At 39.4% G+C, this 15363-nt stretch overlaps 1 protein-coding gene across 1 annotated transcript; it reads right to left on the minus strand.

Moving 5' to 3' along the window:
• Positions 1-1359: 1359 nt before the first annotated feature.
• On the minus strand, positions 1360-6721 carry opn1sw2 (opsin 1 (cone pigments), short-wave-sensitive 2). Its single transcript, XM_039797597.1, has 5 exons — positions 6173-6721; positions 5907-6075; positions 5658-5823; positions 1896-2135; positions 1360-1591 (listed from the first exon to the last, which is right to left on the minus strand). The coding sequence occupies exons 1-5, from the start codon at positions 6549-6551 to the stop codon at positions 1490-1492; spliced, it is 1056 nt and encodes a 351-aa protein (XP_039653531.1). The 5' UTR covers positions 6552-6721; the 3' UTR covers positions 1360-1489.
• Positions 6722-15363: the final 8642 nt, after the last annotated feature.

Raw genomic sequence — 15363 nt, forward strand, 5'->3', positions numbered from 1 at the left:
CTAGACAAAAAATTATATCCTGAGAAAAGTGGGTTTTGAGGGCTATAGCTCCATAGAGTCCCATTCATTCTGCACTGGCCTGTGAGCGCCCCCTATATGGAACTCTGGTGGAACTGCAACCAGTTCAGAAGCCGGAAGTAACGAGGGAGTGGAACTTCTTCCTATATTAGAAATTCTTTGATCCCGACCATGTGAACGCTGCCATTTGGAAAAACAACGTAAACAGGGGGGCGGTGCCTGTTATTCCGAGGTGGCATGAACGCAGCATTAGTCTTGGCAGGTGCCATTCTCAAATACTTTGTGGCTTCAGACCAAGCACAGCCAGCGGGTTCTTTATCAACTCCTGAACAAGAACTAGCCTGACAAGCCAGACCCACATTGAGATGTTGGCTCTGGAAACTCACCGTTGACAGGGCTTAATCCGAGGTGCGGGATAAACAGTTGTCTTGGAAATTCGAAAGGCCGCTGTTCCCAGCAGCAGCAGCCATAAGCCAGTCCACCGACTCTATAGCCTACACAATGTGATTGGCCCGGCCAGAGTTTGGTTTTTCCAGCTCGCAAGCCAACGGAAAGTTGCTTGACCCCCCCTGTACTCCCTGGCTGCAAATTACATTTGCTGCCGCTGTGGTGTGTCTATAGTTCTAGGCTAGACCAAGAACAGCAGATGCATCTGTTTCAACTCCTCCACGATTCATAGGTCATATTTTCGTTTTCTGTTGATCTTGTGAATTGCCCTAAAACATTAGACTGTGATTATAGTCCATGATCACAGAAACAGAATGGTCCTGCAGCATTTTATTTAACTTTTTCTTCCAAGTAGAAACCCTTATTTGTTTTCTGTCCGTTTGGGCAATGCCCCACTTTTTCATGTTCAAGTAGCTTTCTTTGTTCTACATTAAATAAACCTGTTTGAGGAAAATCCTGCATCTGCTGCATTTATTGGCGTAGAGGAGCTTCACTGTGAACTTTGTTATAATCATTTTCTGTAGGTTTAAATTGCTTGGGTCAACTTAAGATGTTTAATTTGAATTTTTTACGAATCTTGCCAGTTTTCCTCCTAAAGTGTTACAGATCGATGCATCTCAACAGATCATCTTAAAGGTTTGAATCCCCCCCCATCGTAGTTTGACAAAATACGGGACCCAAAGCAGCTTCTTGCATAGGGCCCGCCCAAAGCTAGAAACGGTCCTGATAGTCCTCATAAATCGACCAGAGTTTAAAAGGCCAACACAGAGGAAGCCCAAGGCAATGAATATCCGGCCTAAATGAGTGAAATCTGGCGGAATATCCGGCAACAAGCAATCCCGGCAGTGGAACGTCAAGAATATAGACTACATCCCAATAAGAGCCTTGTGTTTGTGATTGCAGATTATTTATGATTTCTTACTTGAATAGCAACATTACATGTATATTTTTTACATATGACAAAACATGCAATTACTGTTATATACAATTCACAAATAATTAGTGGCAAGTCTTGATGTTCAGTCTAAGCAGGCCCAACTTTGGAGACTTCAGTCACTGATGATGTTGTTGAGGATTCCTCCTCACCTCTACCCATCCCCAGCATTGTCATTATGCATGAACGGAACTGAAAGGGACAAAACAAATCATCAAAGTTGTTAAAATGTACATCTGGTGTCATTTTGTATCATCACTGAGAAAAAAGCAAAATGTGCCATTAAAGGCACTATGTGTTGCATTCTAGTGTTACTCTAGAGCCCCCTAGTGGCTGTATCAAAAAAGGCACTGTGGCAGATACTACAAATTGCACCAGATTTCAGTGGCTTTCAGAGATTATTTTAGCGCATTTTACAACCCACATACTTTTGTTGCAACTTGGCAAAAAGTCCATCGCTTTTTGAATATTTTGTCCATCATAACATTTAACAGACCTGTTTATTGAAGAAAATATAGATAACAGGGTTGTAGACTGCAGAGGCCTTTGAGAAGCAGGAAGGTATGGTCGCCAGTCGAAGATCGAATGGTTGCCCACGGTTATTCACAACCCAAAGAGCAAAGGAGGCATAAGGCAACCAGCACACCAGGAAGCCAATCACCATGAGGACCACCATCTTGGTCACTTCCTTCTCTGCTTTCTGGGTGGAGACAGACTCTGTTTGGGCCTTTGCTGCCTGTTGAGGAAGAGAGGTGAGTTGGGTCAAACACTGGCGCCCGTGTCATTCCAAAAAGTCACTGTCTGCCAAAAACTGATTGCCGTCCGTAGGAGCATGTTTACCGGTATATACGTCCACAATTTGGAAAACTGTGTAACTGGATGTATTGCCCTTTTAAAAAGGTATTTCAACAGGTAAAAAGTACTGGGTAGACTAAAATCTTTCATAATTAATTTCTTCCTAGTCAAAAAGAACATTTGAGATCTCCATAATGACATTCTTCCTATACACAATTGTTGTTTTAGAAATCAATATTGATTTTGGATAGGAATAATGACATTGTGGATATCTGAACAGTTTTTTTAGGAAGAATTGAATTACAAATATCTGCAATAAATATCCAGTGTATTAAATGTTAAATCGGCCTCTCATACTTTTTAAGGATTTTAAAGATATCTTTTTCATGACTTTTCCATGACTTTTTGGCAAATTTCCATGACTATGTGTTCCTGAAAATATCAGTCGACATTATACAATAAGAATACAAATCTGTGTTAAAGTTTACCCTCAGAGGTTTAACTATGAAATGAATGACAATTTATGTGGTTCATAGTAGGATTCATAATATTGCTCCTCAAATAGAATGTTGAGGTTAAGATGATGTGAAAATACATTTATTAATGGCATATTATTTATTATTATTATTATTATATAAAATTCCATGACTTTTCCAAAACTTTCTGGGTCTTTTTTAATTAGTCTACCTAATTTGCATTTTTCAAATTCCATAACTTTTCGAGGTTTTTTCAAAACGTATGAACCCTGTATGCTATTAGTGTATATATAGACTTGTTGGGTTTTTAAGATTATTTTTTCTGGGATTTTAAGGCTTTATTTCCATAGGACAGATGAAGACATGAAAGGGGAGAGAGAGAGGGAATGACATGCAGCAAAGGGCCGCAGTTCAGAGTCGAACCCGTGGCCGCTGCGTCGAGGAGTAAACCTCTATATATGCTCACCTTAAAGATTATTAGGAACACCTGTAAGATTTTTCGTTTATGCAATTATCAAATCAACCAATCACATGGCAGCTGCTTCAATGCATTTAGGGGTGTCGACCAAGTCTAGACAATCTCCTGAACTCCAAACTTAATGTCAGAATGGGAAAGGAAGGTGATCTAAGCAACTTTAAGCGTGGCCTGGTTGTTGGTGCCAGACGGGCTGGTCTGAGTATTTCCCAATCTGCTCAGTTACTGGGATTTTCACGCACAACCATTTCTAGGGTTTACAAAGAATGGTCTGAAAAAGGAAAAACATCCAGTATGCTGCAGTCCTGGGGGGCCAAAATGCCTTGTTGATGCAGCTGATTCCAGCTGATAGAAGATCAACTTTGACTCAAATAACCACTCGTTACAACCGAGGTATGCAGCAAAGCATTTGTGAAGCCACAACACACACAACCTTGAGGTGGATGGGCTACACCAGCAGAAGACCCCACCGGGTACCACTCATCTCCACTAAAAATAGGAAAATTAGTCTACAATTTGCACGAGCTCCCCAAAATTGGACAGTTGAAGTAGGCCTGTCACGATAGTCAATAAATCAATTAATCGCACAATAAAAAAAACGAGCTCGATAATTTTTCTGGCCGCGATAATTACCATTTGCATGCTTGTTCGTTTTCCTTCTCTCTCTCTCTCTCTCTCTCTCTCTCTCTCTCTCTCTCTCTCTCTCTCTCTCTCTCTACCCGAGAGACTGGAGGACCACTCTCGGTTCCTTTCTTTCCAAACCACACAGCTGACAACCTGCAGGTGGAGGCGGGGAGGGGGGGACAGGCTCGGATAAATATCGGGAACTATAGGCTCGGACATACACGCCGCTGTGGACTTTTTCAGGAAAGGAAAGTGGCTGCATGTGTTCGACAATGCACAGAACATTAACCGGTACAAGCCTACAGCTGTCCGCGGACACGGAGTGTGGAAAGTATGTCAGAGTTGCGTCTGTGTGTGTGTGTGTGTGTGTGTGTGTGTGTGTGTGTGTGTGTGTGTGTGTGTGTGTGTGTGTGTGTGTGTGTGTGTGTGTGTGTGTGTGTGTGTGTGTGTGTGTCCGCCCGCCCCCACGAAGCTCCGACCTGCAGAGGAGCAGAAGCCGCACCTTCGCCAAAATGAAGACTGAAAAAAAGGAATTATTTTGCTAAAAACATTTACTCGCCATGTGGCAGATAGCCATATAGATAGATTTAATTTATTAATTATATATTATTTAGATGTAATATTTAGTGTTAAATAATTGTTAAATGTAGTAGGCTACAGAGTCTGTAGTCTATCCCACAAACACTCGAGGAATGCTGCAAACGTTTGACAGCCAGCAGGCTATGAATTACCTGGGAGAACATACGTGTCACAAACGGCAGCTGTTGTTTGTCTTAGTATGTATACTAAAGAGATCAAAGACATATTGTGGATATTTAAAATGTCTTCCAGTTCCAGTGTTAAATATTCTTTAGAAATAAAAGTTTATTGATCTTTGAAAAGGTGTACCTGCATTATTATGCCATTATCATTATATTAGATGAAAATGGTCTATCAATGACAATATTATCATTTATCGCAATAATTTCTGGGACAATTTATCGTCCAGCAAAATTTGTTATTGTGACAGGCCTAAGTTGAAGACTGTAAAAATGTTGCCTGGTCTGATGACTCTCGGTTTCTGTTGAGACATTCAGATGGTAGAGTCGTAAACAGAAGGAGAACATTGGTGCGTCATGCCTTGTTACCACTGTGCAGGCTGGTGGAGGTGGTGTACTGGTGTGGGGAATGTTTTCTTGGCACACTTTAGGCCCCTTAGTACCAATTGGGCATCGTTTAAATGCCACAGCCTACCTGAGCGTTGTTTCTGACCACGTCCATCCCTTTATGACCACCATGTACCCATCTTCTGATGGCTACTTCCAGCAGGATAATGCACCGTGTCACAAAAATCAAATCATTTCAAATTGGTTTCTTGAACATGACTATGAGTTCACTGTACTAAAATGGCCACCACAGTCACCAGATTTCAACCCAAGAGAACATTTTTGGGATGTGGTGGAACGGGAGCTTCGTCTCCTGGATGTGCATCCCACAAATCTCCATCAACTGTAGGATGCTCTCCACTCAATATGGGCCAACATTTCTAAAGAATGCTTCCAGCTCCTTGTTGAATCAGTGCCATAAAGAATTAAGGCAGTTCTGAAGGCAAAAGGGGGTCAAACACGGTATTAGTAGGGTGTTCCTAATAATCCTTTAGGTGAGTGTATATACCACATCTTTGTTGATGGGACAGCATCACAAGGAATGTACATAGACTTGCATGTATTGACTCAGATTTACACATTCATAAAATAGGTCATTCGGTTGCTCAATCTTGGGAAGACTTTGTTACTGTCACATGTACAAATTCTGTCTTTTCAAAAGCTTTATAAGTGAACCATAATAACTATATTTGAGATGTATGTTGTTTAATTTAGGGTGATTTTTTGTGATTTGCTTGCCTCACCATTTTCATCACAATGAGCAGCTGACCATAGCAGAAGATAATGGTGGTGAATGGAACAGCAAAGCAGAAGCCGAAGAGAAAGATCACGTAGGATTCATTGTTGTATTTGTTGTTTGTGGTGTACCAGTCTGGACCACAGGAGCACTGCAGGCCTTCTGGGATGTACCTGGACAGATGATCACAAGAGCATTGATGTACGTCCCAGCGTCTCAGTTTTGAGATGAGTTTCAGTTAGCTTCTTTTGCATACCTGCTCCATCCGAACAGTGGAGGAAGTGAGGCAATCAGTCCAAACACCCAGGTAAATACACAGCAAGCTATAGCATGGTCAGGCTTGAAAATAAAGTTTCCAAGTGGCTTGCAGATGACCAGCCATCTTTCAAAAGCTACCACAGCAAGAGACCACAGGCTTACCATACCTGAAATGACAGAGACAGACAATTTAAAACATTTTTTAAATCACTATAGATAAGTCCAGTAATAGAAAGGAAATCAAAATTTTAGATTCAATCTTACCGCCAAGTGTTGCCATAAAACCTTCAATCTTGCATGCTAGTGCTCCAAAGATAAAGTATCGGAATGCAAATGAGCAGCAGGCAGTGAAGGAGCCCACACCGGACACAAGAAGGTTTGCCACGGCCAAGTTCACCAGAATGTAGTTAAGGTGGGACCGGAGCTTCTTGTATTGCATAGTGCATCCAATGGTGAGGATGTTAATGCCAGTGCCAACCACGAATACAAAGAACATGAATCCTGCCATGGTGTAGAAGGTGGCTGAGTTCCCCAAGTGGTCCTGAGGAACCAGGAAAGGACTGAGTGACGTGATGTTGTTGGTGTCCAGGGGAACGGGTATCCAGAAGTCCTCTGGCAGCTCCATGCCACGATTTGCTCTCATTTAGCCCTTTTTATATGACTATTAATCACAATCGTTATACCTCCTTGATTATACTGTTGCTCTGCCTATATCATAAAATAAGAATAAAGAATAAACATTTTAAGAGGCAGACATGAATGCTGTGTTGTCTGCGTCCTTAACCTCTCTTGTTAATCCTTTGTGGAAGACTGACTTTTATAAAGGGTCTCAGGATGCCACTCATCCCTATTAAAAGGTCAATTGATTCTATAATTGACTGATTTATTGGAGTTGACATTCATTTATGTAAGTCATTTAGTGGTTTCACCTTCTGGCTTTGTTACCAAAGAGATTACAGCCTAGGACAATGCCTGCCACACGTGAAAGCATGTGTTGATGCTTATGTAACTGCTGCTTAAGCAGTAGATCATTGTAAGAGGTTGTTGTTGTTGTTGTTGTTGTTGTTTTTGGTATGTAAGACAATTATCTAAATTATGAATATGCATGCTGAACTTACACACATCCTGCTGTTAAGAACAACCCGGTACTGGGCTCAGAATAAGAATTTCAAGATTTTGTCATTTGTAAAAAAAACATTATCTACAGATATCTTAATCAAGGAACACACACACACACACACACAAGCATATAAATGCATACACAGTGCACCTGTGTATCTGCATTAATACTTGTTCTTAACATAAACAGATTAAACAGGTTAATCCCACTTTTTTAAGGAAGAGCACAGCAGGTCTTTGCCAGCTAATCTGGTTTCCAGTAACATTAATTCTGATAATCTTTTGCGCTGTAGCCCTTTTTAATCCTTTCCTGAGCTTAAAGGATGCGTAAGACGTAAGACACACAGCTTATATTTCAGAAGGGGCTCACTGTATAGTAACTCTTTCAATTCAACAACCCAATGCGGAGAAGGACATTATACATAATTTTGTCAGAGGAGGCAGTTATATAGTTATATATTACAGAGGTCGGAGGATTTATTGGAAATGAACAGATAAAAATGTTTGTGTTGAATTGCGCAGGAAATTCAAAGCAACATAATAAACCAGCAATATTAACACAAATGATCAGTCGCGTGTGTTTGACATCATTAACAATAACAAAAAAACGTTACTGTCACCACATTGCAGTTTGGAATTTCTCAGTGAATGATAAGTTTCTTTAACAACACAGCCTCTCACATGTGCTTTACAATACAATACCCATATAAGAAAACTGTATATAGTTCAAACCAGTGACTGTGTTGTTTCCAGTATCAACAACATACAGACACCATTTATCTGCTTGTATTTTTTTATTGATTTTTCACACACAAAACACGCATACATTTACTGTTATTTACAATTCACAATCATTAGTGGCAGAGAGGTTGCAGTCTTGATGTTCAGTCTAAGCAGGCCCAACTTTCAGTCAATGATGATGTTGCCGACGACTCATCATCCTCACCTCCACCCATCCCCAGCATCTTCAAAAACACAACTTTAAAAACCATAACTGTAATGTGTTTTCAATCTGAAAGGTTTTCCAACATACCTGTTTATTGAGGTTTATTGAGGAAAATATAGATATAGATAGAATATAGATAACCCATGTTTTTAGCCTTCATGACATGGTGCTCTTTGGCTGCTTTTATATAGACCTTAGTGGTCCCCTAATACTGTATCTGAAGTCTCTTTTATATAGACCTTAGTGGTCCCCTAATACTGTACCTGAAGTCTCTTTTATATAGACCTTAGTGGTCCCCTAATACTGTATCTGAAGTCTCTTTTATATAGACCTTAGTGGTCCCCTAATACTGTATCTGAAGTCTCTTTTATATAGGCCTTAGTGGTCCCCTAATACTGTATCTGAAGTCTCTTTTATATAGACCTTAGTGGTCCCCTAATACTGTATCTGAAGTCTCTTTTATATAGACCTTAGTGGTCCCCTAATACTGTACCTGAAGTCTCTTTCCTTAAATTCAGCCTTGGTGCAGAATTACAGCCACTAGAGCCAGTCCCACAATGAGCTTTCCTTATAGTGCGTTCTTTTTGTCCACCGAAGTCGTTTTACGAGTTGTTTTCCGGAGTTACGACCCGGAAGTTGCAAAAAGAACGCCCCCGAGGTCGTATTTACGACTCGTCAAGTCGTCTGAACTCAGAGGACCCCGAGCTCACTTTCAAAGATGGCTACGTCGTGCATCACACGTAGTAAACATTGTGGTTATCTACAATTTTAAGCACTTTTGTCTTTGTTGTAACCAAATGAAGAAGTCGTACACATAGCGCTGTATAGTGCTACCTATAGGCATGTCGCTACAGTCTTATTAGGAGTTAAATACCGCCTAATTAGTTATTTTGTAGCTTGTGCAGCTGAAATTGGCTAGCGACGCTCGGTTGCTATATGACAACAATGGCTTTAAGCCGAGTCTTGAGCAGAATGCAGAGCAGTAGCCATAACGTTAACATTAATCAAAACGTAATTTTCATGTATCAAACTGTGAAATATATGTGTGTAATATGTCAATAACTGGGTGAATAGAATCCTAAATGTTACTAAAAATGTTACAAAAATCCATCTTTTCTCCGACTTGTAGTATTGTGTGACAAAAAGAATGCAACAACCCGCGGTTATTCGTTTTTCGACACAGATGTGACGTCACGCTCGAGCTACTAGTCGCGATTACAAGACAAAAAGAACGCACCATTAGGATGTGCCATTTCTGTTTCTGTAGCTATTGAGGAGGAGGGGGGGGGGGCAAGGTGGAGGGTGGGGGGGGGCCTTGACCAACTGCCACTTTGCTCGTTTGAAAGCCATGATGTCTCTCTATCTCTAATGGGTGGGCCAAATTCTCATAAGGAGCAAGATTCCAGATCGTCCCATCTGAGCTTTCATTTTCTCAACGGCAGAGCAGAATACCCAGGGCTCGGTCTACACCTATCACCATTTCTAGCCACTGAGGGACCAAAGGCAGACTGGGGGAACTCATATTAATGTTAAAAAAAACTCATAAAGTGAAATTTCATGCCATGGGACCTTTAAGTGTACACAGCAGCTTTCCATTACGATCAGAGCAAATGTAAGGGTGTGTGTGTGAGTTATTCTGACCTGCTCCATCCCACTAGTGGAGGACCTGCGGCAAGCAGTGAAAACACCCAGGTGAATATACAGCAAGCTATAGCATGGTCAGTCTTGAAAATAAAGCTGTAAGTAAGCTGCAAGTGGTTTGTAGATGATCAGCCATATTTCAAAAGCTACCACAGTAAGATACCACAGGCTTACCATACCTGAAATGACATAAAGTAGGGTTAAAAAAATAAATGTACTTGTATGTAATCATATATATCTATGTCTCAAAGTTTGTCTTACCGCCCCAAGTTACCATAAAACCTTCAATCTTGCTGCTAGTGCTCCGAGGATAAAATACCTGCTTGCAAAGGAAGTCAGTAAAAGAGCCCACACCGGACACAAGAAGGTTTGCCACTGCCAAGTTCACCAGGATGTAGTTGAGGTGAGACCGGAGCTTCTTATATTGGAGGGTGCATGCAATTGTAAGCACATTGATGAAGGTGCCCAGGGAAAATATAACAAACATGTAGACAGCCAATGCATAGTAGGTCGCTTTGCTTCCTAGATGGTCCTGGGGGACCAGGAAGGGGCTGAGAAATGTAATGTTGTCCGTATCCAGAGGGACGGGGATCCAGAAATCCTCCGGAAGCTCCATGCTTTATTTTGCCCTGAATGTAATATAATAAAAATCTAAATTTGCGATTCGATTGCAGAGGACTCATATAGGGGTGTCTCACGGAACATTTGAATAATTGAATAATTGAATAATTGAATAATGTATTAATTGATTGCATTGAGTCAATAAATAGAACCCCCAATTTAAATCTGTGAGAAGACACTTAACCCATAGCTGCTCCAGAGGCGTGCGACCTCTGACATATATAGCAATTGTAAGTCGCTTTGGATAAAAGCGTCAGCTAAATGACATGTAATGTAATTAGAGCACCACAGGAAGCAATGCAACATACATGCTGCACAGAACCAAGCCAGAAGCCAATGCAAGATTTCAGGATCAATCATCTCCTGTATTCTCATTACACCTTTTCAGACACTATTGCAGGTCAAAAGCAATGATGAATAGTACACTGAGGAACACACATTAATGCTAGATCACATTAACAAGTCTGCACCCATAAGTAAACATTTTAGTTGTGTTTAATCTCTGTGTCTATATTGGTTAGATTGGATCCAATCTGGATGGAAGAACATTGTTTTGTTATCAGCCAATCCAGTCACCAGCGCTATTACGACTGCTAATCACATTCAATCTGTCCTCAGATAACTTGCTTTGAGTTAGTAATAGGATTGATGATCTCCACCTTTGTTATCGTATCAGGATCAAGAAAGGATTACCTCGTGTTAAGCATGGATCTCAGCACAAAGCAGAGCATAGGCCATCCAGCTTTCTACATTAGAATCAGACATTGTAAGACTAAGATTAATGTATTTGTCATAGTTCCTTGTGTACTATAAAGAAAATGAAAAGACTGTTCTCCACCAGCCACTTGCAGTGCAACAGGAAAAAAACACCAATCATACAGACGTACGTAAGAATACATACATAGACTTAAGTATAAAAAAACAGATTAAAAAAAAACATTTAAAAACAAACATTTAAAAACATTGTAGTGTTTGAGATAAACCTTTAAGAATTTTTTGTTAACATCTGCTTGTTATTATGGAAATGGAGCCAACGGACCATAACCCTGCATTTCCTGTCTTTAAGTCTGTGAAGGGTTCTACAGTTTCTATTGGATACAAACAATATTTTTACAGCATCTAACATAGTGAACAGCAAATACTGGTTTCTGCAGCTCTATCTAAAGGCCAATCTGTACCAAATATCTAAATTTCCCAAATTGCCCGCTTAATTTTGAAAGACGGTTGTAATATAGGACTGAAACAGGAAGGTGCAACGGAGATGTACTAAAATGTTCTGCTGTGACGGAGTTAGTTATAAGGTTGAAAAATAGACCAAGATAAACCATGATTGTATCATAAATAGGTTAATCAATATATGTGTGCTTAATATGGGGGGGTATCATTAGTGGTATTATTCTTAATGATCTTAACAATAATTAATATTAGTGTTATCATAGTTATTGTTATTGTTAGTTAATTCTTTGTCTTTCCATCTCTAGAGAATGAAATGGAAAGGCAAAGAATTAACTAACATTAACAATCTAATAAAAAAAAAAATCAGGCATTAAAATAGTAAAACATAGGCTTAAAAGAGCATTAGGAGGGGAGTTTTTTCTTTCATCATAAACACTCATTGTCATTTACTCTATGTGGTATACCGCTGAGATTCTTCTTACATAATCACAATGCCACGACCGCATGTGCAGCCTCCACAGTGACATCAGTCACCACCACTACAAAGGTAAGTGGCTTATAGTTTTGCAGGATTTGGCAGAAAAATTGATTAATTGATACTTTTTATTGTTTCAGCCATGCTAGAATTGTGTAATATTGTTTGTAGAACCTTTTAAACTTTTTCTTCCCCTTACATTTAATTAAAATGTATGCATTGCAGTTGAATTACTTAGTTGAAAGACAACCATGAAATATGTGTTTTTTTCAAGAATTTTCATTTTGTTGTACTTTTTGACACAGATGTGTATCCACAAGTGGACGGGAAACAGCTGTTCAAGAATTGTGTTCAGGATATGATGTTACTTGTTGAGACTTCTGATTTTACGGCAGTGGCTGTCTTGTGTGCTTTAATTTGTGACAAATCCCTTATAACGTTTGACAATATGGCCACGAACTGTAGGTTAATTGATGTGATAGCACAATACCACAAAAGAAAATATTCTTTCAAAAAGGCTGACACACTGATCTGCTGTGATGCTTATGGTGGTTGAAATCATAGACTTCCTTAATAACTTCCAACTCCTGCTGCCGTAATTGATCCATGTCAGCTGAGAGGCTTTACATCATGATCTTTTAAGGCTTTCAAAGTGCAGTTCTTCAGCCATTTCCTAAGACTCTTATCGAGAGAAAACCATTACCGGCAGCTCAGAACAGTATGGAAGGTCAAGGTGTTTGTCTAAGCTCCACTGACCTGTTTAACCTGGTGCTGTGCTCGCTTTCTCTGGGTAAAACCCACACATGTATGTATGAACGCTGACTGATTATCTGACAATGAAAAGGAATAGTATGTAAGAACAGGCTTAATTGAAATCCTAGTAGCTTCAATATAATACAGAGCTGCATTGCTGTAAATTAAATTGATGGAATGTATATTTCTTGCTTTTGTGGCCCAAACTGATTTAAATCTAGCCTGGTTCTACCAGACTCTGGTCCATTTCATTTGTACAGCGAGTCTGGCCTCTCTCCATTGACAAGTGTTAACTTCCTTGAAGGCGGGTACTCTGTTGAAGTTTAAAACTATTGGATCTGCCCAGAGCCACTCTGGATCTGCCACAACCAATCGCTAACGTTTGGTCGTGATGTCGGCTTAGCATCGCTAGCAAGGGGGTAAGCTTCGCTTCAGAACTCGAACCTCCTATGGCGCCATGTTGATGCTACAAAGCGATCACCTCCCGTTAGCATTCCATTGACTGCCATTCATTCTGACGTCACTTTGACAGCGAATAACTTTACATCTGAAGCGTTTAAAGACTCTATTTGTCCATTGTTTATTTCTAAAGAAACACGACAATGTATAAAAGGCTCCATTACCTTGTATCTCACGTTACGGCTCCGTAGCAGACGTTTTTATAAAAATAGGCTAACGATTGTGTCATAACCAAGCAACTTACTGTCGCATAGTAGAGGAATTACCGTATAGTACAGGAGAAGCTCGCAGGCAGTTTCTCCTTACATGTTATCTCCTTACATATACCTACACTCTCCGTCTCTGCAAGATTGTGAATGATTGAGATTTCTCTTGGCACAGCTACCAGAAGACTTACAACTTTCAGACAGGTTGCTCACGTCACATTTACGTTGTCTCTCTCAGTTTGAATGCATTTTCACGACATCAGAATGAATCCTTTTCAGGAAAGGAACAAAGGAAAGAAGAGAGATTTTTAATAGATTTTATTTGAAAGGATTACACTCCATAGAACTACTTGTCATAAAGGTTTGCCTTTCAATTAGGCTCTGAACTGAGCCGCTGCATTAGTGCTAACTTTGAAGCTTGGTAGAGGAGACAGCACACTGTATGTTAACAAAGAGTGATTTACAAAATCTATATATTATGTTGTAGATATATGTTAAAAAAGTACAAAATTGTTTACATTGTTAGTATAACGTAACACAATGTGCAAAGAAGAAGAAATTGTGTGAACATTTTCTTCACTTATGGTTGAAGGTGCAATGAGTGGCTGTTGCACTGTTAACATAATACAATTAATGAAATGTAAGTGGTCATTTGTACCTTTATCTTTAAGTCATATAATCAGCTTTGGTATTGCATCATTACTGCTTCATAACGAATCTAAAACAACCCAATGTAAAGGCCTAGCACACCCACACGGCTAATTTTGATTGACATGTGATTAGACCTCTTCTCAGGCTATGCTTGATTGACATCTCTCTAACTCTCCCATTAACTTGGTTGCACCTTACAAATTACAGTTATCGTTCTTGGGAGTAGTGATCTCACGTAATTCCCAGCACAGCTCAGCCCATATTCAACCTGAGCAATCCTGTGTGGGTGTGCAGGGCCTTTCAGTTCTTAATATGTTATATATACTCTATGACTTGTATATGAAAATGCATGGTTTTTTTCCATTCCAGTACAAGGACTGCATCTGATCATTAATAAAATATGTAAATCATTAGAAACACAACCTCCTTTTCCCCCCGTTTTATTCGTAAAAAATGTATTGACTTTAAGCTGCAGACCACATCCAAAACATTTACAACACAAGTATGCTTGGCTATCTAATAATGTTTAGATGTTTTTTTCCTATTCACATAGAAGCAATAAAAATAGTTTTTTATATCAATGGCAAAATTCTTTGCTCTCCTTTAGACAAAGGTCAGAGGTCAGGCTGTACTCTGAAGCTGACAGGTCTTCAGTGTCTGGCACATGGGAACCTTTGAGCCATTACATATGCCTCGGGAATACAAATGAAATGAAATTAAATAAAAACTATGGTGTAGCAAATACACAGGCTATAACAATATTTCATAAAGTTAGTGGATGATCAAAAGGGCATCCACCCTCAATGAAAACTCTAAAATATATGTAGGGCTCTAAAACCAATGGTATGCATTTAAAGAAAAATTAAATGCAATTACAGAAGATTATTTAATCTTTAGTATAGATATAACAAATACACTAAAATAAACTCCTCATGGGTTCACATTCGTTATTGCCGTGACAGCTGTTGACCACAAGAGGGCGAAATGATCTATCTATCTAAACAAACAAACAAACAAAAACCTCACCACGTATATAATAATAATAATAATAATAATAATAATAATAATAATAATAATAATAAATATGTGTGTTATGTGATAATAGGCTATGTGGTTTACATTTTAGTTCAAGTTTTTCCTAAGTTCTGTAAATAAGAGACGGAGCTTAATAGTCTTCCAGTTAGGCCTTATGGATGCTGATCCTGCAAATGTGTTAAATCTAAACCCACATCCCCGTATTGCACAATAATGTTCCTAATTTCTCATTCCTAGCTTAATTAGATTGTGCATTTGGTAATTCCGTTTGTATTAAAGAAGCGAAGAGTTTTAAAGTACCCTTATTGGGGAATATTGTATTTAGTTTGCTGGCAAAAACACATGGCTATATTTCCACAAACCAAAATTTGAT

The sequence above is a fragment of the Perca fluviatilis genome, chromosome 4, assembly GCF_010015445.1.
Source record: "Perca fluviatilis chromosome 4, GENO_Pfluv_1.0, whole genome shotgun sequence".
Classification (NCBI taxonomy): Eukaryota; Metazoa; Chordata; class Actinopteri; order Perciformes; family Percidae; genus Perca; species Perca fluviatilis.

Bases quoted from the DNA above. Each gene is read 5' to 3' on its own strand.
- opn1sw2 (XM_039797597.1), bottom strand. From the start codon at position 6,551: ATGAGAGCAAATCGTGGCATGGAGCTGCCAGAGGACTTCTGGATACCC. The intron at 6,076-6,172 runs GTAAGATTGAAT...CTGTCATTTCAG, and splicing joins TTTTATGGCAACACTTGGCG to GTATGGTAAGCCTGTGGTCT. The intron at 2,136-5,657 runs GTGAGGCAAGCA...CTTCCTCAACAG, and splicing joins TGCTCATTGTGATGAAAATG to GCAGCAAAGGCCCAAACAGA.